We start from the raw sequence: 27635 nt of genomic DNA on the forward strand, positions 1-27635 counted from the left end.
CTGTGCATTACTACTTTAGTTCAGTCGCACGGAAGCATCCGAACGTGCGGTACGTGTTTACGAGCGAACGACGGATAATATCTTTGCGATATCCATGGGTTATCAGTTATTATATTATTCATTGAGCAAATCGTTGGATTGAGTATTAACGAAGGTAAGTCTTTATGCATTTTTCTCTATTATTTATTTCAATCGGATCTAATGCTTTTCTTACGTACGAGATTTATCCCGAAAGCGTAGAAAATATTTGACAAAGAACTTCGGATACATTTTGAATTAGTTTAGGACTTGTTCAAGAATCGCAACGTTAATCGAAATTTCTATATCGATAGAATTCGATCTATCAAGTTTGATGAAACACCGTAGTATGATCTTATTGAACGTCAAAAAAGAAATGAAGAGAACTAGAGATCTAATCTAAGAGATTATTATTTTCATAAATTTTCCCTTTCTGTTTTATTTTTTCTCATTAAGAATGTATCATACTTCAAAAGAGGATGTAAAGATAACGTACACGTGAATTTTACTCTCTATCTTACCCGCGATAAACTATTCTACGAATCGAAAGCATGTAGATCGTGGTTTAATTTCATTTATTTTAACGAATCGTATGAATAACGTCAACTTCCCGTTTTGACATCACGATGCTCTCATTTATTTTTCTGAGAAAATTTCTATTTAACAAGCATACGAGCACCCTGACAATTCGTATTCTTTTCGAATTGTTTAAGATCAATTAAGATCGTATCTCCTATAATCATTAGGATTTTCGTAATCGAGGAAACAATAAAAAGAGTAAAATCGAATGATATCGTATATTGTATTGGGAAATATGGATTCGTTAAGGAAATTTCCTGTTCAATAGTATTTATCAAGGATAACTACTTCGCTTGGGTATAATAAATCATGATAATGTTTGCGGTATAAACAGTACGCTAAGTGCCCAATGAATAATGTTGTTTTTTCAATGTAATAGAATGTATTCTATTATAATAGAATTTTATTATAATTTAGTTTTTTCTTTTTTTTTTCATTTTCTTTTATTTACCTATCAAATACAATATTTCTTACTAATTTCGTCATCATCAAGATGAAAGTCGAAATTAATCGATGATATTGAAACGATAATAAATTCGAACCAGATGTCGTTAGATCGATCCGGATTGATTTCCAGTTCAAGTTGCGTCAAGTTCGAGTCGTAAATCTTTCGATAAATTGTGTCGATGCCTTGTTAATAAAGTGTTTTATTTATTCATTTATATTTATTGTTGATATACACGAGTTTGAATTTTACCGTCCAAATAGTAAATGTACAAAATTATTAACTTCCGAAGCCATTAAATGTCGCTGTAGTTTTTAAAGTCGTTATTTATCGACGCATTCCTTCGTCTCGTTGAATGATATTACGGCATACAAAATGCTCTGACAATAATCTGATGTATCGGATAACGATTTATCGTTTAATTACTCGTAACGAGTATTTGTTATCAAATGTCTATGTGTGCGCTTTACCTTATTTACTTACGTTAGCGAGAATTCCTTTCACGGAGATTTTTTTCTCGGAAAGAGGGTGAGAGAGAAAGAGAAAACGAACGAACAAACGACCGACCCAGCGAGCGAGCGAGCCGTAATCCATTTTTATTTAAACGACAATGAAAAATATTTTATAATATTTATATATTTTATAATATTTAATGAGAAAGTATAAACATCGAGAAAAATATGGGATAGATGAAATTCGCCAACTGAATTTGATGACTTATTTGATGACATATCGATGTCGAATCATCATTTGATTATTGCGTAAACATCTTTCGGACCAAACGTTTGTCGATCAAGTACTTTGATTTTGATTATACTTATGTATTATATTACTTCAAGATTAACCGAAGGAGAGTATGGGAAAGTCAAGAACCGATACGATTATTACGGTATGGTTTGCGGGGATAAAGGCAATGGTGAATGTTCGAACGTTTTTCCTTGTTGATACTGGTTCTTCAATTCGAAGAAAAAACTGATTTTATTATCCTTGAGTAAAACATACCAATGTTTACGTTTAGATTTTATGACTTTATATATACATATATATATATATATATATATATATATATATATACACATACACACACACACACACACACACACACACACACACACACACACACGTTTCATCCTTGGCTTTACTTTTTATCTTTATTTATATATTGCTATTTCAAAGCGTGCACAGTTGATTTTCATTCATATCTTATAATTTTCGCACGAAAACGATTTCTACGATAAAAGCGAACGTGAACGTAAAAACAAGGTCGCTTTAATACATATGAATATTTCGTTCACTGAGTAGCATCAATAAAATCGATTTCCTTGACTTTGTCGACCTCGAGACAAACCTTCAATGCTCATTGTTATCATATTTCCTCGTTCGTGGTGTATATCGAAGAAACACGACAAATGAGAAACGTGAACGACCAGGACGCGTGGTCGGCCGAGCACCGACCGTACACGATTCTATTTTGGCATTGTCGTCGTAAGCTTTTTTGGCCTCGCCAAAGCATGACTCTGAGCATATCCTCGCGTGCAGTAACGGATGAGTGAAAGAGAGAGAGATGATATATCTCGAGATACGATAGCAATTCGCATAGAAATGTCAAGTAAGAATCTGGCGCCTCTGATAGTGGCTAGTTGTATTTATCATCTCACGTTTTTATTTGCACTTATCTAATTTTGTTCTTGTTTAATTTTTTTTTTCTTTTTTTTTTTATTACTATTACTTTCTATTGATCACGATAAAAGGAGAAATATTGTTTCTAACAAAATTTACGATCTTCCCAGATGAAATTTTTTAGGTATAATAATATCATGCTAACGGATATGTTCCTTTTATTATTATTGTTCTTTTTATCAAGACGTATATCATATCTGTCATATCAAGCATTCTCCTCCTCATCAGTAATGTGCACACTTTTTATTTCTTTCATTGTTCTTTTTCTTTCGTTTTCTTTTTCTTCTTTCGTTTCTTTTTTTCTTCAAAAGATTCTTTATAGAACACATTTACCTATATATTTTATGTAGATGTTTGTCGAGATATACTCCCACACGCTCCATGTATGCGTAATCCCGTTCGTTCAATGGTCTCATAGAGACGCGATGATTTCATTCCAAATTAAAATATATACCATCGTCAGAATTGAAATGAAACATAATACGGTGAATTTAATTCACATTCAGCCGGTACGCTACGTATCTATATATGTGTATATGTATGTAAGTAATCTCGGAACGTGTGAAAGATTTGAATTAAACGATTCAAGATCGTTTTTGCAGACCTTTAATCGAGGAATTTTCTTTATTAATTATCTATCTCTATCTCATAAAGTCCTACAAAAAAATTTATTTCAGAATTAATGTAAATAATTTATTTCAATGTTTTAATATTGACGCTATTTCTAAGTTTTTTTTTTCGTATTTTTTAACTATAATATTCTTATCGTCGATATGACGTTATCATTAAAAGAAAACAAAAAAGGAAGCAAAGAAAAAGGAACATATTCAAAGGTAATAATTTGACGATATAAGAACATGTTCTCCTTGCTGCTATTAGTTACAGTTTAGAGTTATACTCGATTATATGCGATTTACTTTAGACGTGACTATAATATAAGGAAACGAATATTCGTAAACGAGCTTACGAGACGAGCATGCGAAATATGGCTGGCGTTAGCATTGATTCATTTTCTTGCTTTAAAATGTCTTCTTTCAAGTCTCGTTTTGTACAAAAGAGCCTATCGTGTGATTTTTCACAAATTAACGGACGACTCGTAATATAGAATAGAATCTCGCTTTTAAATGTCATTTAAGTGTCCACGATAATCGATGTAATTGTTCTTTTTCTTGTTATGAAATTGAGTTGAAAACCTTTCAACGAATGGTCAGCTCTCAGTGTCACCGTCACGCTTAAAAATGAAATCTTTATTTTTTAAAAACTATAAATATTATCTCAATGGAAAGTTTCGCATATTCGTTTAATTTGTTAAAATAAGGAAATTGCGTTTCATTTGAAAGTTCAAAGAAAATGTAGGAACGACACTCACACTCGAACAAGACAGCACGTTTTTCGACTTTTTCATATCTCTTTTTCTCCTTTCACCTTCTATTAGATGTTCACGTACACGTCGATATATATACATATACATATATACATATATATGGAGGGAAACCTTATATAACACGGTTTTGACATAACGCGATCTTGAAATTCAGGTAATAGCGCTTGTATAAGCCGATACTTGAAAACGTAGCTTCGATATACACGATCTTGAAATGTTTAGATTTTTATCTTGATATATGTCACAGGTATTAACTTATATTAACTTACATGTATTATTTGAATTAGTTAAAAGTATATTCCTATTTGTTACATTAATGTGTTGTTTATATAATTTAACAAAAAAGAAGATAAAAACAGGACAATTCAAAACAAAAAATTTCAAACCTAACCCCGTTTTTTCTATTATAATTGAGTTTCGCGTAAGGCGATTTATATAACGCGGGATTTCTATGGAACGGAATATCCGCGTTGTATCCGTAATTACCTATATATAAATATAATATTTTGTGTGTGTATTTAAATCCTCCGATAACAGTTGATTTATTTTCGTGAAAATATTCTCATGCTTTTCCATCTCGATCGAACGATTGACAAGGTGCAAAATAAGAGATGAAATCAATAGCTATTCGATTCAATCGATTTGTTAATAAAAATCTCACATGATTTTTTCGGTTATAAATGAAAAAAAATTCTTTCCAAATGAAATGTTTAATCCGCATGTGTGACATGTCGAAAAAACGTAACGAACTCTTCGATAGAAGAAAGATGATAGTTCCTTCGATGAATACTATCATAATATTCTCTTTCTGCTTATCTTTTAATTATTAAAATGAAATATTTGCAAGTTTCCTTCATATTTTTGAATTTTTATCTCGTTTTATCATTATATATTATTTGTCAATTTATATATGAAGTTTTTAATACTTTTTTATATTTTATACTTAACGAGTATACAAGTATAATACTTGTATGTTCCTTTGAAAACACAGCATTTTTGAGAAAAATAGTTCAGACAAGACCTTGTAAGGTCATTTCGAGATGGACATTGTTTTCTTTTATTTTTTTTTTAATTGGCAACCTATACGTATTTTTCACAATGGTAAGATATTCTACATAAAGGAAAAATTTTTTTCTGAAATTTTTTATCTGTTTCGACCTGTTGAAAAAAGAAAATTGGATTTTAGAGGATTAAGAGTGATTCTCTATTGGGACGAATTAAATTCGTAAGGAATTTTCCTGTTTACTTTATTTCTATTTATGTGTATTTACTTGTATATCTATGACTGCCTGTATGTATGTAATACACGTATACGCATAAATACTTAAACACGTAACGATAGATAGCATTCGAGACTAACAATGGAATATTACCGAGGAAAAGGCGAAAAGATCTCGAACCGACGACGTCGACAGATGTTCGGTCACGTTTCCGTGAGAAACCGGATCGTGAGTCCTTAGTTGAACTCTGTACGACCCCGATTTGATAAACCATCGTCCGGTGGAAAGTAATGGTACATACATATATACATATATATATATATATATATATATATATATATATATACACATATGCATACATATACATGTACGTACGTATAACTTTATTGCATTTCCAGTTCGTTCTCGTGCCCGGGAGATTTCGTTTTCTTTTTCGAGACAGATATCTCGCTCAAACAGAAAGTTCATCGAAATCGTTCTCGTATCTTTATCCTCTTATTCGTTATTTCTTTAATTTTTTTTCTTTTTTTTTTTTTCAATGCGATCGATAATCTTGAGGGCAACCTTCTCTCGTAGTTTTCTTTCTCTATATCTTTCCTTTTTTTCTTTTCCCTTTAGATAAATATCCTATAAAGAACAAGAATTTTCAATGATGAAATTCAGTCAAGGTTTGTTAGAGATAAAAAAAAAAAATAAATAAATAAAAAAAGAAGTAAAAAAATATGAAGAAAAAGAAAATAGAAACAAAAATTTATATTTAGATAGGCGTGCATTTTATTACTGTAAATGTATCTGTTTGTTATAATTTTGTTTCTTTCTTAAAGAAGGTCAACGTTTCATTCTTTTGTGAAATTTTGGAAATCTTTCATTCACAAATAAAGATAGTCGACAAAAAAGCTGTGGAAATGGATGAAAGATGTCATTTTCTCCTCTTGGCATTGTCTCGCTTTAACTTGTATTTATATACAAACATATGCATGTATATATATAAGCACACATACGCGTACATACATACGTTGGGTGTGTTCATTCATTGAGTCATTGAAAATAATTCCGAAGGCGCTTATAAATCGATATAGACGAAGAAAATAACATTTTGTTATTATTGACTCGAAAAACATTATTATATATCTATACGTGTAAGAAGTTGACAAAGAAAAAAGTTCTCTCATTAAACGATACGATTAGTTGACTGCTGTTTTATGAAATATCGGTGATTTTAATCTTCTCTAACAAATTTAAATGTAATTTATGAATTTATACTTTGATTACTTTGTAATATATTTTCTTTTTTTTAGAAAAAAGTTTGTAATCTAAGATACCAATATATTACCGAAATATATTATTTCGAAATGTATTATCGCTTAGATATAATACATACATACATATATATATATATATATATATATATATATATTTAGATTTTATTCGTTTAATGTAGAATGGAAAATTTTCGAGATATTTAAATATTGAAGATTAATCAAATTTGTTTTATTTCATTTATCTTAGATGGAATTACACAGCAATCCGGCTGTAATGTCGACGAAAAAAAATTCCATTCATGGAGATGAGACAACGTTCAAGGAATCGCTTGGGTATGTAATCATATTTCTTTTGTAAGCGATGGTTTGAAAATTAATCGAAACGTTTATTACGTAATGATATTTTATGAGCGACATAAGCTATTCAAACGTAATTTGTATCGTTAAAAAGTATGCCTATGTACGACAGAAAGCGCAGGCTTTTTATTGTTGTTCGTGATATCAAGAGTACAATAGTTATATATTTATAATACTTGGTAAATATGTCACATATAGTTGCGTGAACATCTGCATATGCGTGTGCCTATCGTTAAAGTTACAATACATAGTAGATAATAACTAATCATGAAAAATTCAGAATCCAATTGACGATAATATTCATATCTTTTTACATGTAAAGATAGGTATATCTTTTATTTCGCATGCGGTTATCTTAATTAGCCTCAATCATGCGATTTTTTAATTTTTCTTAATCGAAATTTTATTCGATGAAGAACAAACGATATATATAATATCTATTATAATATATATATAATATCTAGACATTAATGAATGTAATTTAGAGAGAGTTGATATTCTTTTTCTTTGTTTTTTGTTTTCATAAAAATCAGGACAGTATACATTCCCGTACAAGCCTTATGATTGTGGGAAAAATCGCTGATTTAAAGTTTGCCTTGCTTTCCCATCCTACTTCTTCTCCAGAATTAGTTCCCTTAGACTTTCGTCTGTCTGTAAAATTCCAAATTGCATAATTTATTTTTACGATTAAAATTTATTTTAAACGGAAAAAATCACGAAATAATTTTAGTCACGAAATATTTCTTGATGATAGACGATACTTTCAATTTTCATCAGACGACAAATCGATAATTAACGTAAGCAACTCTTTTAAAGTATTTCAAAAATAAAATTTCCGAGATGGTATGAAAGCATCGAAGCTGAATGGATGGATTGAAATTAAAGGAGATAATGTTGAAAGATAAAATAAATTTAATATTGAAAATAATATATTTTCATTCTTAAGACTCGAATCTTTTAAATTGCTTTTATATGTTTACTTAGATGTATATTATATAGATGTATAATATATTGCAGCGGCATATAAGTCGACAGAGGTTTACCTTGAAACACAAAGTAATGCGCGCGAAACTTGCAAAGTGTTTCATTTTAGATCAGACACTTTCACTTGTTAGTTCGTATGCGACTGGCTTTATGCCTTAAAGTAAATGAACGAAAGCCATTGCTTATATCCTTGATCGATAGTTACTTATTATACGTTCGATGCATGAAACAAAAGAGAAATATTTTATACATTTTCTATGTTTTATTCGTAACTAATATAATTGATAATGTTATTTTGAAAATTCATTATAACGTTACTCGATTGATATTTAATTTTAATAACATACGAATCATTTTCAATGTTCATCGAATATCTTTTATTTAGCAATGGCGGTACCTATGGAGCATTTCAATCAAAAGATCCGATCTTATCGATGGAAAAGGGAGGAGAAATGAAAGGTGGAGTCGACGAGCATGGAATGACCGTAGATCATCCAACTTCGTAAGTATTATTCGAATTGTCGTTTAAGATCAATGTGCAATTAGTTAATTTCTCATACACACGTATATGCATGCAAACCCCGTCGATTATAAGAAATTTTTGTGATATTTTGATTGGCTCGATATCTAGGTGTTTTTTTTTGTTTTCTATGTCCTATATTAACATACATCTTATTTCTTTCTTTTATCATTTCTTTTATTTCTTTCTTTTATAACTTTAAGCACTTTTTAAATTTACTCTTAAATTTAATTAATCCACTTTCAGAGAAAGAGGGAGAGAGAGAGAGAGAGAGAGAGAGAGAGAGAGTTAATCGTAAGATATTGGATGAGTCGGAGTGTTTAACGATTACATACCTCTATCTTCTCGTGATATTTAATATGCAACACAAAGATAAAATGGCTGGAGAAGTAGTGCATATCTGTCGATGAGTCGACTCCGATAGTAGTAAAAAAGAGAAATTAGACGGCACAGCGAGGAAAAGAAACTTTGTTTAGATGAATTATTATACATTCGGTGCAAAAGCCAACTTGGTGAATGTAGACTCCGAATACGTAGACGCGTTCAACCGGATAGAGATTGGTTTAATTCTTTAGTTACTTGCCCATTATTTTATCTCGCTTCTACGTGAATTATTCATGAATGTCGCGTGTTCAAGCTTACTTCCTTAATTCACGAACCCGTGCAACTGATTAACTTTAATTTCCACATGTCGCACGTAATCCTCTAAGCCATTTAACTCGATCCGTATGTACTTACGTACATATTACACGTAATTAACAGAATAGTAATATTATATAGGCGACCTCGTTACAATCAATGTCGTTGGTAAATACGCTGAGCAAATAGAATTGTTCCTTTTTGTTTTCTTTCTTTTTTTCTTTTTTTTTCTTTTCTTTTCTTTCTATGCATCTTCGCATCTGAATTGTAAGTCAATTGAATTAGATTCAAATTTAAATTGGACTTAAATAGAATTAAAGATCATTTAATCCGAGGTAGAGGTAATCGCGTTTCGCAAGTACTTCCGGTTTATTCTTTTGTCCTTTTAATCGCTTACTTTGAAGGTTTTTCAAGTAGGTACTTTGTGAATGATTATTAAATACATAAATACTTACATACGAATATCGATCTCTTGGGTTGAGTCGAAAATCGACAAAACTTTCTGTCGAAGAGAACAAATTGAACAAATTATGCAGTTTCTTGCGCTTTATATCATTTCAGGCTTAACTCAGGTGGAATTTGCTCAATTAAAACACGGTCGCGTACGCCTCTAATGCGCTAAAATATCTTAATACTGTTGAATCTTAATTCGTCCTTAAACATTCGAGTGTGTCGCGAAGTAACTTTTATCTTTATACTTGGATCATCGCCTTAGTTTTATTTCTGAAAATTTCTGAAAATTATCAATTTATAAATGACATTTGTTTCTCGCTATCATATTTTTTCTTTTTATATTGTTTTTAATCGAAATTAATTGCTATTGCTTTGTAATCCAAACAATTGCTAGGTATTATGCAACAAATGCAATTTCTGGTACGTAGGTATTCTATATATATGTGTATATATATATATAAATATTCTATATATATGTGTATATATATAAATATTCTCCGACTTTTATTAAACGTTTTACAATTAAAATAAGATCGTTAAGAATAATTATTTTCCGTAATATCAGTAAAAAAAAATAAAAGAATACACAGGTATATTGTTATCTAGCGATCTTTGTATCGATAACTGTTTATGTAAGTTCTATTTCTCTCTCTCTCTCTCTCCCCCCCGCCCCTCTTTTTCTCTTGCCATTAACTAGTCTTTGCATGCATAGATGTCACGAGGTCTGGATTTAAACTACGCTGTGATGAGCAAAAGCAAGACCGAAATAAATAATTTGGCATAAGCACCCATCGGTTCGCGTAATACCTACATTTAACTTATCGTTCGGCGAGCCATTATTCCAAAGTATATTGAACTGATATTTTTTCTTTTTTTTTTTTTTTTTTTTTTTCATATATTTTAACATATTAAACATATGTTTTAAATAGACATGTAATTTGTTGTACGTATGAAGTTTTCCTTTAGTTTATATTTGACATTAGAAATTATTGAAAAATATTATCGTAAAGACAATTCGTTGTGAAATTTGTGGGACAATTTCGATATTACTGAGTTAGTATTGTATCGATCATCATGTAAAATTAGGCGAAGCTTTGATACTTTTAGTATCTTAACAAGAAACGAACGAATGCGTCCAAACTCGGTCGACCGATTTCATTCCTCGACGATTTTAAATTAGCTCGCGCTATAGTCCACGCGAATGCTTCGGAAAATTTGCACCGAAGATGTACCATGGTCTCTAGTCGTGATTTCGACTCGACTCGACTCGGTAAATATGACGTTGTAGGATCTATCTATTAATCACGAGAGAAAAAGATACTACATATATACTAATTAATAGCGAAACTAGCGTTTAATCGCAATAGTTCCTCTGCTTTTTCACTTGCTTTTTTTAGTTTCCATGATTAATGATTCATTGATTGCTATCTAAATTGAGGGAACTCACTTGTACGTTGTGGTCATATGTATTTAAAAAAAAAAAAGGAAAAAAGAAAAAAGAAAATACAATTATTTTTAATCGTTGAAATAGTCAATTTGACGAGCTATGGTAATTATTAAGATTATTATTAAAACTAAAAAATAAATTGAATCGTCGTAGGTATATTGAGACCATGATGCACCTGTTCAAGGGTAACGTCGGTTCCGGTATTTTCGCATTAGGCGACGCCTTTAAGCATGCCGGATTGTTACTGGCACCACCCTTAACCATCTTCCTCGGCATTATTTGCGTCCACGCCCAACACATTCTCGTACGTATGATTGAAGGATTGAGTTAGATGGTAACAAAAAATATACGTACACGCACACACACACACACACACACACACACACACACACATATATATATATATATATATATATAATAGATTTATTTTTCTAGATACAATGTAACGAAGAGGTAAAACGTCGTGTAGGTGATCCGAGTATTCAGTCTGGTTTTGCCGGTACCGTTGAATTATGTTTCGCTACTGGACCCTTAGCGCTTCGTAAATATTCAGTTTTCATGAGGTAAGAGAGCAGAAAATTACTATCGATCTTTCTCTTTTCTTTTTCTTGTTTCTTTCTTTTTTTTGTTTTTTATATATACCGCCACGGTTCCTCTTATTCGTTTGTATTTATTTTCTCTCATGTCCCCTCGATGCCACCACACTCAAGTATTTTACCCATCATTTTACATCGCACACTTGCATCGATTTGTTACAGAAAAATGGTTAATTTATTTTTATGCGTAACGCAACTCGGATTCTGCTGCGTGTATTTCGTTTTTATTTCGACAAATATGCAACAGGTAAGAAGAATACAACATACATACGTACATCTATATATATATATGTAGATAAAAATGATTGAGATAAATAATAAGAGATTAATATTAAGATTTCCATTATATCGTTAAACGTAACGATAATGATATTAATAATAATAATGATAATGTTAACGATAAAATCGACAGGTGCTAAACGCCCACAACCTCAAATTGAGCGTTCATCAACACATGGCGATCGTCTTGATACCCATCATACTCAGCACGTGGATAAGAAATTTGAAATATTTGGTACCTGTAACGTCAGTCGCGAATTTCTTGGTAATGGGTGGCTATATAGCGACGGTCTATATTATGAGTCACGACATACCGGCGATTTCTGAGAGGCGGTACGTCGCCGATTGGCACGAGTTACCTCTCTTCTTCGGCACCGTTATATATTCTTTCGAGGGTATCACTTTGGTAAGTATCAAAAGATTTAAAAAAAACGATCTTTATATTTACTTGTATCTATCTGCATGTAAAAAAGAAAAGAAACAGATAAGAACGAATAATTAATCTAAATTACATCGCATCATATTTGTCCAGGTGCTGCCATTGAAGAACGAGATGAAGAAGCCAAGCAACTTCAACAAACCATTCGGAGTATTGAACGTAGGTATGGTTATCGTGGGTGCCATGTTCGTAGTGATGGGTTTCTTATCCTATTTAAAGTACGGTGACGATGTACGAGGCTCAGTCACTCTGAATCTCGAATTAACAGAGGTGTAAGTATTACTTTATAGTTATCATCTTTTTAATTATAATTTAGTTATTCACGTGAAATATTTTTGTTTAAAGATCATTAGAAACTTTTATTAAATGGACAAATTATATAATATCTTTCTATATTATTATTTTTTCATGTTAATGTAATAACAACAGTATTCAATTTTATTTTTTTTTTTTCTTATTCCTGTAATAGTCTCAGAACAGTTTATAAGATTTCACGTGGCTGAATCCGTATATATATATATATATATATATATATATATATATATATATATATATATATATATATAGAGTGGGGCATTTAAATGGGAACACTTAAATATCTCCGTTACTTATGTTTTTTACGGAAAAAGTCTTCAGAACAAAGTTACAATATTTGAAAAAGTTATTTCAAAAATAATTAATTCGCGAGATATTTTTAAAAGAAAATTTCTGATGATTCACGTAATTGTAATGAACCGTATATATTTTTTGTTGTTTAAAATTAGAAAAATAGGTTAGAGAAAAAAGAAAAATTCAAGGTAGACTACTACATATCCAGGATTATATTTTTTTCGCAAATGCAAATGAACATTAATCTTTTCCGGCTGCAGGTGCATATAATTGATGAATGAGTCATCAGGCATTTTTTCAAAAGAGCTCGTGATTTAATTATTTTTCGATATTACCTTCATTTATACTTTTTTTTATTAATACTTTTATTAATAAATACTTTATATATACGTTTATTGTAATTTTTTGCATTCAGTATAGTATGAGGAATCAATCCGTGCAAAAAAGAAATCGTAAAGTTCCGTTAAAAAAAAATGCCGACGACCTTGGAAATGCCGACGGCCTCGTAAAAACATGGCATTGAAAAAAGAATTTTTCCATCGTCATATGTAATCTTTCAAATAAATGTTTAGCTGTTCCAATATAAATGCTCCAAATGTTCTAATTAATAAGAAAACTTCAATGACACCATATTATCATTATTTGTTATCATCGAAAATGGGAAATACATAGTTATCGATAAAAATGTCATAGTTAAATAATTACTGCAATTGGATCGTTTGTGCATGCCATTACTTGTACCTTGCATCGAGTATAAATGATTGCGAAATGAACATTATAAATGAGTCGATAACGAAACTGACGCGAATACTCTATGCTTTCCAATTTTTCTTAACGTACGTTTTTTATTGTTGCATACGAAGAGTGGACGGGAAAAAGATCTACTCGCAGGCAAGGTTTATACCAATTATTTTCTGATAGATGTGCAGTGCTCTTTTTTTTCCTTTTTTTTTTTTTCTCCTAATTATTGATTTAATAAGTAATGTTTTTGAAGTTGATTAACAATTAATATAAGGTAACAATTAATTCGTAATGTGTAATTGTTTATTTTTCTCTTTTCTTTTTCTCTTTTTTTTAAAATTTTTCTCTGCATGACATTTGAGCATGAGTTTGAATTGATATTTTGCTACGAATCTTCTGATTCCTGTCTTCTTTTTTTTTCTTTTTTTTTTTTTTCTTTTTTACTTTTTTTTTCAGGAGTTTTTGCGCGTTGCCGTTGAACGATGAAAGAACGAACATGTTTTCTCCTCGGAGTAACGAAAAATCTATTTTTACAGCTTACCTCAATGCATCAAGCTGGCTATTTCGTTGAGCATATTGTTGACCTATGCTCTGCAATTCTACGTACCTATCGCCATCATATGGCCCGGAATCGTCGAGCAATTCGGTCCCTTTAAATGGCCAGTACTCTCGGAGATAGTCTTTCGGTCTGCTTTGTGTTTTCTTACGTGTGAGTATTTTATTTCATGGTTATATATCGTATACATTATACATGTATCGCTTACGATGTTTCCTCATTCTCTCGTTCTACCATCAGCCATCTACCTTCCAAATTTTTTCATATTTTAATTTTAAAATTCTTTTTTTAATAAGGGCAAGAAAAATTTAGAGAAAATTATTAAGAGAAAAATAATTATTCTAGTTGTTTTGGCGGAAGCTATACCAGAGCTGGGTCTCTTCATTTCTTTGGTCGGTGCAGTAAGTAGCACGGCGCTGGCCCTTCTCTTTCCACCCATCATCGAGTTGGTAGTATGTTGGCAAAATGCCAACTTAAGTCCCTTTATGGTTATTAAGGACGTGACGATCGTGTTGATCGGTTTACTGGGCTTCGCTACGGGAACCTACGAGAGCATTACGTCGATCATCAAAGCATTCGATAAATAGACATTCAACATTGTACAAAGTCCCATTTGTTGATTACATTTTTATTAGATTATTTTAAAAATGGACGCACGCGTGAGGTTAACGGACCATGACATCCACGCAGGACACGAGTAGATGTAATGGACAGCGACGCTTGTCACGATACAGAATCATTATCATCATTATTATTATTATATTTATATATATATATATACATATATATATACATATATATATATATATATATATATATATATATAAATATGTATTATAGTTATAGTAGTAACTAATTTACGTTGGAAGGATGGCCAATGACAATTGTACAGAATTTTTATGCATCGAATGAAAATTTTTTCTTTAATTTCCGTTTTAATTTCGAATCAATTTTGACAATACATTAAACTTTCTTGATTAATCAGATTAATTAATCGGATAAGCGATATAATTAATAAAGGAATATAAATGATTATTCTTGGATGTTCCTTAAAAGAATAACGAAAGGCCGGTCCCTCCAATGTTATGCGCAACTATCATAGGTCTATCAAAGTTTAGTCCCTTTATGTTGCTTGTGATATTGAAAACGATGCGAAAGCGGCGTTTCAATCGTAGATCGATTAAACATACATACGTACATAAATAATATTTAAGGAAGAGAAAAAAAACAAAAAGAAGAAAACGACTGTCTTTGCAATTATCGTGATACATATATATATAGTTAGTTTATATTGCCCGTCCTAAGGATTCTACCCTCTCGCGATTAATTCTATGTACATATATATATATATATACATATCGATATCGTATCTGGTTCAAAAAAATTGGATCTCCATTAATAGTATTGCGTACAATAGCCGAAGAAATTTTTCTTTGTTAGATCATAAAAAAGGAACGTCCCCTTTGCGAATGTTTAGAGTACAACTTTATATTAATTCTAATTATATTCCATTGCATATCAATCAGTTTATAATCCTTTACGTTTTTTTTTTTTCATTATTAATTTGACACGTGCTTAAAAAATGACTATTAAAATTTTGTACCACTTAAAATCTGACAAAAGTCAAATGACATTGCCAATCTTTCACTATGCAATGGCTAAGAATTATATCCTTTATTCCACGTTTGAATAACGATAAAGTGTACTGTTACTTTTTTTTTCTTCTTCTTCTTTTTCTTTTTAAATTATCTGCGAAATTATTAATTTCGTTTTTCGAAAGATTTTTATCATGCACAAGATAAGCCAAAGGAATTCAATTAATGCACATCTTTATGTGTAACTTAAAGATCCATTGACTCGATGCTTATTATTATTATTTCATTTATCTTCCATCGGTTTCCTTACTTCTTGTAACTTTTATAAAAGGATATATATTTATAAATAGAAGAAAAAACAAAATGAAACAAAACGAAACAAAACAAATCGTAAAAAAGAGACCGATCGTTTTTTCCTTTTACGTAGGTTATAAAATAAAATTATAATGTTATTCTTTTTATATAGCAAATTTCTAAGACATTAACGTGATGCGAAAAACAAAAAAGTACGATACTTATAAGAATTAGAGAAATACGTATGAAAATTCTTATTTATCTTTTTCTATATACATATTATACACATATATATATATATATATATATATATTTATATATTTATATATCTATATGTATAAATACCATTATTTATATATATAATATACAAATATAATTATATATTTATATATATACAAATTGTAACAGCTAAAGAATTTTCATTTATATGTACAATTAATTTTCTCTCTTTTTCTTTCTTTCTTTCTTTCTTTCTTTCTTTCTTTCTTCCTTCTTTCTCTTTTCCTTTCTCTCTTCTTTTTCTTTCTTTTTTGTTTCTCCTTCACTCTTTCTTTTTCTTTTTTTTTTCTCTTTTCTATCATAACTTAGCTGCATAAGTCTTCCTTGATTCTAATTGCAATATCTTTTGACGAAACTTCACGGTTGTAATTATATATTTGTTGTGATACTTCATATCGGCGCAGAATTATGGTCGGCAAAAAAGATGAAAGAATTTAGTATGGAAAAATACTCTCTACTGACAAGCAGTTTATGTTTTTTTTACATACGCCGAAGTACAAATTCTCTCAGGGAAACGCGTGTGTGTATATATATATAAATATATATGCAATGTATGTACACATATCTTTTCCTATAAATGTAATCGTAGGAAGAGATAATAGGTTTCAATGTATACCAATTTCTCTTTCTTCGTTTTTTTTTTTTCCCTCTCAAGATCTTATAAAGATAATAACATAAAGATTATACAGTACAGTAATGCAAACAAATTTCTTCTCTCGAAAGTCTAAGATTGTAAGAAAAAAAAAAAAAAAAGAGAAAAAAAAAAGAAAAAGAAAAAAAAGAAGAAAGAACCCAATCGTCAATTGAATATTATTAAACTTCAATACAGATTTGTTTCTTCGATATCGTCATGTTTACGTCAAAGATACGATAGCATAGATAATAATTATACAACATATGACAATAATTGTACACGCGAAAGATGTTTTGTATTGAAAACGAGGTATCTTTCAAGATAATTAAAACATGTTATTTTTATCGTAAACCACAAACGTTTCTCAATTAATCAGGTTAATTAATCAGATAAACGAGAGAAATGTTTACCAATTGTCCCTCGTTCTTCCGGTTATCAAGATGTTGGACGCTTTCATGTCAAGGAAACATAATCTCTCCTCGGATGAATTTTGTATGGTATTGTTTATGAGAGAGAAAATCGATGAGAAAAATTGCAAATCCTATTCTAAATCGTTGAAATATCTCATCGACGATGTTAAAGAGATTCAGGTATAATATCGATTGTCGTTGTTAATAATAAATATGTATTTATTAAAAATTTATTTATTACGTTTTAATATTAATTTTGTTTGGATACGTTTCGAGGTACCGCCAGAATCGTTACATTACGAGATCGCAGAATTATTCATGACCATAGTTCGATTTGAATTTCCTTTGAGAATTGCATGCGAGGCTTTTGTAAAGCAAAGACTGTTTTACAAAGGAAACCATGATTTAAGCGAAATAATGGGTAGGTATGGTTGATCCGATTTCTGACATTATATCTTTACGAATAGCTTCTCACGAGTCTATATAATTATTTTCTAGTGTGATTATTATTTTTTATCGATTGTCTTTAAAACAGTATGACTTATATAAGCGTGTAACGAATAAGTATACGTTTCAGTGATTACATATGTCCTAATCTTTCAAGTATCTTCCTTGGCCATTAAAAATACCATGGATTTTTTCGTTCATTTTAAAATTGACAGAATATTGAATTTACTATCTTATTTGCTTCGCAAAGAAACATTGGATTTGTTTTATACGAAGAGTTGCGATGTATTCGAAGAAAGTTTCGTCCAAGAAAAGATATACGAACCTTATTTGTTGGCCTTACCACGTTTGAAGGTTCAATTTAAATTGAAATATGATTAGAATTAATAAGTATACAGGGTGATTCATATAAATTTGTTAAGTCATATCTTTTCCTTATCTGTATTTTACGATTGCGTTATTCTTTTTTTTTTTTTTGTATTTTTTTAATGAACATCTTCCTTTTTTTTGTATACATCGTTGGTCCTCTCGTTAATTAATGTGAGCGAAGTGAATTAATGTGAGCCGAAAGATGATTAGTTTGCGAGGTATTTCGATAAAATGTCTTTATTGAAAGAGATACTCGAACGCTTCATTGTAACTCTATGTTAATAGAGTTAATTCTTATATCGCGTTATTTTTCATGATATTCTCCTACAAGCTCGATTAAATTTACAATACATATGTATTATCAACAAGATGGTGCTTCAGCACTCAATTCAATTCAAGATGCATCGTTACAAAATTCTTTACACGTACATATGGACTGATAAATATTACAGTACACGTTGCTCTCTTCTCCGACTTGAACCCTCTAGATCTTTTTTCTTTGGGGTTACTTAAAAAGAAAAAGCAAGATATATTAACATTCTTTAAATTCGATATGTCGAAAGAAGAAAAAAAAGGAATGTTTTCATAAAAAAAAAAAAAAAAAAAAATAATGTAACCGCAATGCAGTTTCGAAAAAGTTATTGCAGTTTCGAAAAAAAAATGACCATAAATAAGTCGTCCATTTGGAATCATTCGTCTGTTTTTCTTTAATATTTTTTTTAACTGCAAAAAAAAAAGAAGATATGACTTGTTAAAGCTACATAAATCACCATGTAGACTACATATGCGAATAAAAGATCTGAATCATCTTGCTAGGCGTTGCGAATTTATTTGAGAGAAGAAAAGCAACGTATGATGGCGATACCGAAGCAAGAAACAACGAAACCAATTTTTATGAAAGTTCTTAATCATGTGAAAAGAGCAACGAAATGTCCACCACCGACGCCAGAAGTAATTTTATATTAACATGTATTTTTTTTTCTTTTTAATTTTCATTCGACAATCGAAAGATCATTTTGACGGATCCCTCGTCTACCCAGAATAGAATCTTACGATGAGAAAATCACCTCGGAAGATACCAAATTCGATTTACTTTTCATCGTCCATAGAAGAGAGGTTGAACATTCTGCGGGAAGCCAACAAAGATCAAGCATTGCGTTTGTTAAGAGAAGCGAATAAAAATGCACCTGCGTGTTCGAGGAAACGTGAGATTAAATTAATCGACGTAGAACAAGAAATCGAGAAACGTGATGGTTGTCCGAAAAAACGCCTACCAATCTTCAAAGTAATTCTCATTGTTTTCCTACGATCTAAAAGATAATATTAAAAAAAAAAAAAAGATGAAAAGGAAAAAAAATAATAAAATACGGGTACGATTAAATTTATACACGATATGTTACATTATTGTAGCCGGTCGAAATTAAGCAAAACGCAACTTCGATTCTCCGCGAATGTGCACGAATAGCCAACGAAGAACTAAAGGAAGTATCAAAGTTAGTTGAAAAAATTGACTTCTTTAGAAAGAAAAAAAAAAAAAAAGGTGAGCGTCAATAGTCACAATTTAGTTTATTAATCTTACGTTCATTCATGAAAAAAAAAAAAAAAAAAAAGAAAACTATTGTATTTCGTGTTTGAACGTATTGTATTACCATTCGTAGAAACACGAATATATATTACATCATGTCAAATCATACGTTATTACGTTACGTTTGATAACATTGCTATGATGTCACGATTAGTATCGCATTATTTGTATCGCGTTAAAACATTGACAAATATTTAATAATACCTATTTCATTTTTTGAAGAATATAAAAAATTTTGCAGCATATTTGTGATTCGAAATAAAATGCATAAATCGACCTGGGTAGACGAAATAAATTGTTGAGTTCTCTCAAAGAGAGAACAATTAAGAAGAATATAGTTATTTAGTAAAAGAATTATAAGAATTTCCCAGTAGATATTATATGTATTTCAGAATGACGGAGGATGAATTCGAATGTTTTGCATGGCTTAATTGAGAATGATATATATATATATATATATATATATATATATATATATATATAAACATGATCTTCTGTCGCATCTTTTGATCCTTGCAATTTGATGATTTTTATATTGAATAAAGTTGCATGTTCTGTTAAAAATTTTATGTTAAAGCGATCCGAAGGAATAGATCGATAACAGTAATTTGAGTTTCTCTCCACATAAACATTGAAGCCATTTAGCCAAAAATATAGCTGATTCCTTAAATATCATTTGTGCTATCTTTGGGTATAAAAAAAGGAAAAAGGAAAAGAAAGAAAAACTGAAACGAAGAATGGAAATCATTAGTAAAATTAAGACTTCTATCGATTCAAGATACTTTTTTCAAGATAAACGTATCGCTATCAAAGTGTAATCAGGTTGTAATCTCAAGTATCAAGATAAGGAAACACTTCAGGAAATACATCGGTATTCTTTCAACGAAACAGATTTCCTAATTTGTGATCTTTGGATTGTACAATTAATAATTGATATACTCTGCATTATAAAAAATACTTCTTTCATAGACAATATTCCAATGTAAGGGCCATTTTAAAGGATAATTTAAAAAGAACATAGAATCCATACTAAGGCTAAAACAAAATAACTGTACAATAACATAACCTGTTATACCGCTAATATAATCCAAGGTACAGCCGACGTTAAACATAAAAGAGTTAAAAACAAGAGAAAAAAATTGTATGTCCATTTTTAAACAATATTTATTAGTTTTGAATCCGCGCAATAATAAAATTTTGGAACGGCATGAAATCGTGAAATACTGCTTTTATACGTAATAATATGTCACATATAATGGCGTGAACAACGTGACATGGTTTATAAATTGTTTCTAACAGATATAAAAAAAACGGAAATACGTCGGTTCACACTCTACGAACTTACAATCACGTACTAGGATGTGATTTCACGAGACGTGACATTAATGCCTTTTTGTTTTTACGTTATTACGTATACATATCACGTGTCATGCATAGTATCATATAGTTAGAGTAATACATTAATATTAATTTCATTAATTACTTATACTCTTTATAAAAATTCTTATCAAATTTTATCTGACATGAGATCAATGTTTTTTACGTTATTACGCATATATGTCACGTGTCAAGTATAGTATCACTGTACGACGCTTGCAATATACTTATTATTATTGATATTATTAATTATTCAAATTCTTTATAAGAATTCTTATCGAATTTAACTTGACGTAACATTAATATCTTTTTATTTTTACGTTACTATGCATATTATCATCGTATTACGCACAAAATATACTAATATTGATTTCATTAATTACTCCAGTTCTTTATGACAATTCTTTTGGAATCATAGAATACAAAAGTTGGTCGAAGGTTACTTGGATCCGGAATCGATAGAAAAATTAAACGAGGAGAGGAAACAACGTGAAAGACAAGAGGAGATAAACAAGATTGAAGAGAAGCATTTGATAGCTTTGCTAACACGAGAAGGTGCTTATTTGGCTAAGAGATCTTTTTTGAACGAGAACAAGACTTATGCTCAGAATGTTCGAGAGGAGGTATATTTGTTAAAAAAAGAAAAATAGACACACACACATACACACGCACACACACACACACACACACGCACGACACATGAACAAGTCAGACGCAAGAAATAAAAAATTAAATCATATGAAAAATCATCTTATATCGTAGAAAAAAGAGTTATATCACAGATTAGAGAAATTGAGAACAGAGCAAAAGAAAGAAGCATCGGAGAACGTTGAAAAATGTCGGGAGCTCGAACAAGCTTCTAGAGATGCTTACGATTCTATGATCGACGAGAAACGTCAAAAAGGTATTTATATTGGTTAATTTTTATCTAACAGAATTTAAATCATTTGTAATGATTAATATCAGCTGCCGAGGTATCCGAAAAATCTCGACAATTGAAAATGTTATTGGCTAAGCAAAAGGAGGAAGAAATACGAAGGAAAGGTCAATTAATTAAAGAGATCAAGGCTATTCAATCATTAAGATTGGCTACTAGAAATAAGGAATTTGATCCTACGGAAACAAGTGGTTTAGGATTGTTATGTGAAATGTCATTAGCCGAGGTAATCTATCGATATATCAAAAGTCGTTTATCAAATGTTCACTATTAAATAACGTACGCATTCCCGTTTAGTTGAAGGAACGATTAGTTTGGGTGAAAATGAAATTGAACGAGGAGTTGGAAAAACGTCAGATTGTCATTCAACGAGAACGAGAAAGGCAAAAGAATATAGTCAAGTATAGTAAGATCGCACTGGACGAATACAAAAGCACTAAGTTAGATATCAATAATAAAATTTCATTCGATCGTTCAAATATATTATTAAATTTTTTTTTTTTCCATTTTATTTGATTCGACGACGGCAAGGGATTAATAGATATCATTAATGAGAGTTTTCTGAATATTTCAGTATGACATGGTAGAGATAATATATTAATATGTATAACGCGATATTTAAACAATACCATTTCGATATAACGCAGTCTTGAAATAATTATTTAGACTTTGATATATATATATATACTGTATATATTTTTAAAAATATGTACGTACGCGCGTTAATTTTTAACCTTCCGTATGTTACGTTAGAGTCATTATATTCATCGTTAAACTGAGATGAATTAAAAAAGATATAAATGAAAAAAACCTCGAGGAAATGTTATTTTTGAAGATAACGATGACGATTAAAGTACACATTTCATTTTATTTTATTTTGTCTGAAACATTTACGCGTTATGTGCAATAAAGGTATATTCATTTTACATACATTTAACAATTTCATTATTAGTAAACAATAATGAATTTACACATTTCATGATTTATATGTTGATTTAGGTATATGAATGACATGAATTAAATGAAGATATATATTCTTGTTCGTCACGTTTATATAATTGGAATTAAAAAAAAACTTTTTTTTTAACTTGAAACAAGTTAAAAAAAAATGTAGTACTTAACACGTGTTTTATTATAGTATCTCCTGTAACGTGATTTACGTAACGCGGCACTTTTATGGAAAAAAAATATTTATATGAGGATTTATTTGCATTTTTATAATATTTTACAGTTTATATTATTATCCGCTTTACGTGATCAGATCGAGAAAATACCGGTCGTTAACATATGTGACCGGAGAATGTCAAAGTCACAGAACAATGATGAACATGACACGGATAATATATAAATTGTTATATATAGAACTATGGTAATCGTTTAGAATCTGGTAGACGATTGAGATACGGAACGGGCATGACACAGTTGCATATATGCGAATAGACCTTAACTGGATCTTAAATCGACGAATTTATACTTTTACGTTTCAAATCAAAAATGCAATTTTTTTTATAAAACGACGACACTAGTAATTCTATTAATTTGCTTTATTCCATTATTTTCAGAAAATCTGATACGTATAAACGCGTAAATGGAAAAGCATCGAACGTTACTTCCGTTTCTCCTCAAGTATTGAAACTGCAAAAAAAATTGGAAGAAAGGAGAGCGTTGAGAACGAAAATATAAAGACATTAAAAGGAAAAAAGTGATCAGAAGAAAATAAAAAAAAAAAAAAAGAAAAAAAAAGATACAAGACTGTATTCGATCGAAGAATCATTGATGATGTAACTGGTAAATAAATGCTATGCAGTATGATTTAATAAATCGTGCTTATCTAACTTGCCACGAAAAATGATTATATCATGATAGCGTTGAAAAACATTCGTGAGAGAACTAATAAAAGACTAGGTTATGAAATTCATGCGTGTTCTCTATCATTAGAGATATAATCCGTTGAATGAGACAAGCCAGGAGAGATGTAAATAAAACAGTTACATGTTAAATAAGTGTGATAGATAAAAGTACACGGAATATTAATCATTTTCTGGCGAACGATAATTAGTCAATTGTCGAATTTAAGAAAGAATTTTACTTATGTCAAAACTTGCTTCCACTTGCCGTCCAAAAACTGCTAAGGTAGCCATTCACTTGATGAATAAAATTATAGCAAGTTGCTCTTAATGATATTGTTTGTTAGTTTAGACTGCATTAATTATCTCAGAGCATGGATCAATTACATATATCTACTTGTGAAAGCATGACTTAGCTACATATCTGAAAGTGATTATATTGTGGCGTTCTCTCAAATAAAAACAAAAGGTAATTGTTCATTCGATAATAAAAAAGTATTGCTAGTTGCTCTCCAAAATATTTCCTGATAATAATTTCAAAACATGGATTAATTACATATTTGATTACAATGCATGATTAAATACTTGAGATCAAGGTTCAGTTACATATCTGATGAGAGCGATTGCATCGTAGTATTCAATATCTCAAATGGAAACGAAAGACAGCTATTTATTTGATAGAAAAATTATTGCGGGTTGCTCTCGAGAGTATTTTTTGCTAATTAGACAGTAGACACAGTAATTGTGACTACTCATTGAGAGTAATTATCTCATGATTCAGCTAGATATCTGAGAACAACGTTTGTGTTGTAATATTTTCTCAAATCGAAACAAAAGAATGTTACTATCAAAGAGTTTCTCTTGTTGTTTCACGAATTAGTTTCGTGAGAGTAACAAAATAGAAATGTCTTTTGGAAAAGAACGGACGTAATATGATATATGTGACATATAGGCATGAATACACTGGCATGTAACTTGCGAAATTTCTTGCAAGAGCAACTTGCACGAGTCTGTACATTACTTTTGCCTGATAGTAAACTCTAAACGAGTATGTTGGGGATTACCTAAATATTCTCAAAGTTAATCTCAAATTAATAAAAAAATGTGAAAAGTATTCTCGTAAACAACTATAATGCAACAAATTCTCAAGTGAACTTTAGGATTTGCTTCGATTTTTTGCCCGAAAACTGTTAAGGCTGTCGTTCGATAATAAAACTATTGCGAGTTACTCTCGAGAGTATGTCTTGCTAGTGAATATTACTTCCTAGTGGACTTGAAAGAAATTATTTGAGAGCATTGTTCAACTATATATATATATATATATATATATATATATATATATATATATAAGAATAATTCCTTTGTAGCATTCTCTCAAAGAAGAAAAACGAAGGAATGTTACTACTGATAAATATGAATCAGTTTTATATTCTGAGAATAGCTATCGTGAGAGCAATACTGATGGCATCAAGTATATTACAAGCAGGTAAGTATCTAATTGGATAGTTTCGAATCCTTTCATATGTACGTACTTGAAACAATGAAAGAAATCATTTTAAATAGACTCGAACTATTCGTAAGTATTTAAAAAAGCATAAACGGTACTTTCAAATATATTCAAACTCTGGTCAAATAGATTTGAATACTTTTTTTATGAATACTTTCGATACGAATAACGAGACGACCGTTTACGCATTTTATAACGTTAGTCTTTTAATTATTAACTAACTTTTCAGTTCTCAGTAAACGAAATTGAAATACTTTAAAAGTAAGAAAGTTAAAATCGAAATACATTAAAAGTAAAGAAATCAAAACTCCGATAAAATGTTCAATGGTGCAATCAGCTATTCGTATCAAACTAATATTATTAATAATACTTAATATTAAAGTATTACTTGTGAAAGATTCGAATCTTTCTAACGTCGAACTACTTAATGATACATTTTCATATCTACAAGTAATCATTTTAGAGTTCGAAAATCAACTTATATAGAATGATTACATTGCAAGTATACCTCATTGAAACTTTATTGGTTTTGGCTAGCAATTGAAACTCCATTAAATGAAACTTGGTTATTGAAATGAACTTTGAGATTCGTAAGTACATATTGAATTTGATCTTTAGTGAGTAGCATACAAAAATGTATAGGAAAAAAAAAGAAAATATATCAGAGCTTCGAAATAATAAAAATATGCGAAATAAATTTAATATCGAACGGTTGAACGGAGACGTTATCTCATGAAAATTATTTTAAAGCAAACAGCAGAATAGACGAATGTAATAGACGAATGTATAGATGAATTTCAAATGAATAAGGTTTTGAGAGTTCCTACGTTTGATAGTAAATTCTTGAGAAGCATGTTAATGATCTGAAAATAAGCGTTCTTGCCAAATTGATAGAAAATTGAAAACAATTATTGTCGTGAGATATTCTCAAGTAGATGACTACCTTTACGACATCTGAAGGTTGCAATTACGTTCTTAGGGGTCTATTTTATGACGTGTTTTGACGTTTGCGTCACAATTTGTATCATGAAAATACTATTTTCGAACATAAATATGTAGTGTTCGCAATTGGAAAGCGTACGCTTTTACGTTTGCACTGATTTACGTTTGGTAACGTCGAAAAGAAAGTACATACTTTTTATAAATATCGATCAGAATTATTATGGCGTACATTCATTGAAATGGTACAGCATTATATTCAATTGCTATTTTATATTAATTGATAGAATTAATTCGTCGAATCGTGGAAAAAGAAAAAAGAAATAGCGTACATGTTGCACTTGCAACATTCTTAAGCATATTATTTTATCGATTTTCAATTACAATCATTTGTAACTTACAATTTCACGTATAAACAATAATTTCACGTATAGAGTCTCTGATTCGATCACATCGCCATTACGTGTGCATTTGTTCACATCTTCTGATTCATGCAGTTGAACGGACTAGAATAGTTTAATCGTTTTAAGGTCGATTAACACAGTTCAGTTCAATCTCCGTTCCATCCTCATTCCGATCGAAATTCAGGTCACAGTGATTTTAATACTCACTTACTTACGCGCTCACAGATTTCTATTAAGTTTCAGTTCTATCAGCAATCAGAAAAATATTTTCTCTATGAGATCGTCGTCAACGATGATTTCTGACGGAATTGTAATAACGTTTTTTGTTTATGAACAACGGGAGATCTTCTATTTTTACGTTCATCCCCACTTTAAATGCTCTCCAGATTATACAGGATATGATCTTTAAATAATATCAATACACGTAAATATTAAATGTATAACATTTAAGTCATTATTTTTAATAAAATTTAATTGTAATCAGTCAACCCTAAAGTTTTTCTTCTTCTTTTTCTTTTTCTTTTTCTTTGTGAAAAAAAAGATGTCTTAGACATCCAAACTTTTTCCCCTTTAAATAAATCTCCTTACATAATACTTTATGTAAACAGAAATTTTCACAAACGTTTCTTTCACGAGAACGTTCTTTATTTTCTGACGTGATTATAATTTCACAAAAAATAATATTTTTATAATAACTAATTGTTGAAACTAGTGAACTAATCATGAAACGTTGTTGTCATGATCTAATAATACAAAAGACTGTTAAAAGTGAAAATGTGGAACGATAGAATATTTACTCTTCT

The 27635-nt window shown here is 30.1% G+C and overlaps 2 protein-coding genes across 3 annotated transcripts; both read left to right on the top strand.

The window, feature by feature from the left end:
- Window positions 1-17653, top strand: LOC118449996 (proton-coupled amino acid transporter 2). Of its 2 annotated transcripts, XM_035885300.2 has the most exons (11): window positions 1-154; window positions 6836-6921; window positions 8315-8431; window positions 11142-11292; window positions 11424-11551; window positions 11747-11831; window positions 11997-12269; window positions 12396-12574; window positions 13775-13807; window positions 14189-14361; window positions 14554-17653. In XM_035885300.2, exons 2-11 carry the CDS (start codon window positions 6836-6838, stop codon window positions 14793-14795), a joined length of 1467 nt encoding a protein of 488 aa, XP_035741193.1. In that variant the 5' UTR covers window positions 1-154; the 3' UTR covers window positions 14796-17653. The 2 variants fall into 2 exon arrangements, with proteins under 2 accessions (XP_035741193.1, XP_035741194.1); XM_035885301.2 differs by lacking the exon at window positions 13775-13807 and having other exon boundaries at window positions 3-154.
- LOC118449949 (uncharacterized) lies at window positions 17367-27314 on the top strand (the record flags this gene model as incomplete). Its single annotated transcript, XM_085661643.1, is given in 10 exon segments — window positions 17367-17841; window positions 17998-18221; window positions 19053-19187; window positions 19647-19729; window positions 21617-21821; window positions 21961-22102; window positions 22165-22361; window positions 22433-22575; window positions 23698-24451; window positions 25350-27314. Coding segments are annotated over 9 exon segments (1725 nt in total), but the record flags the coding sequence as incomplete, so codon positions are not given.
- Window positions 27315-27635: the final 321 nt, after the last annotated feature.

This window comes from Vespa mandarinia, chromosome 15, assembly GCF_050613455.1.
Source record: "Vespa mandarinia isolate Hongniang chromosome 15, ASM5061345v1, whole genome shotgun sequence".
Lineage (NCBI taxonomy): Eukaryota > Metazoa > Arthropoda > Insecta > Hymenoptera > Vespidae > Vespa > Vespa mandarinia.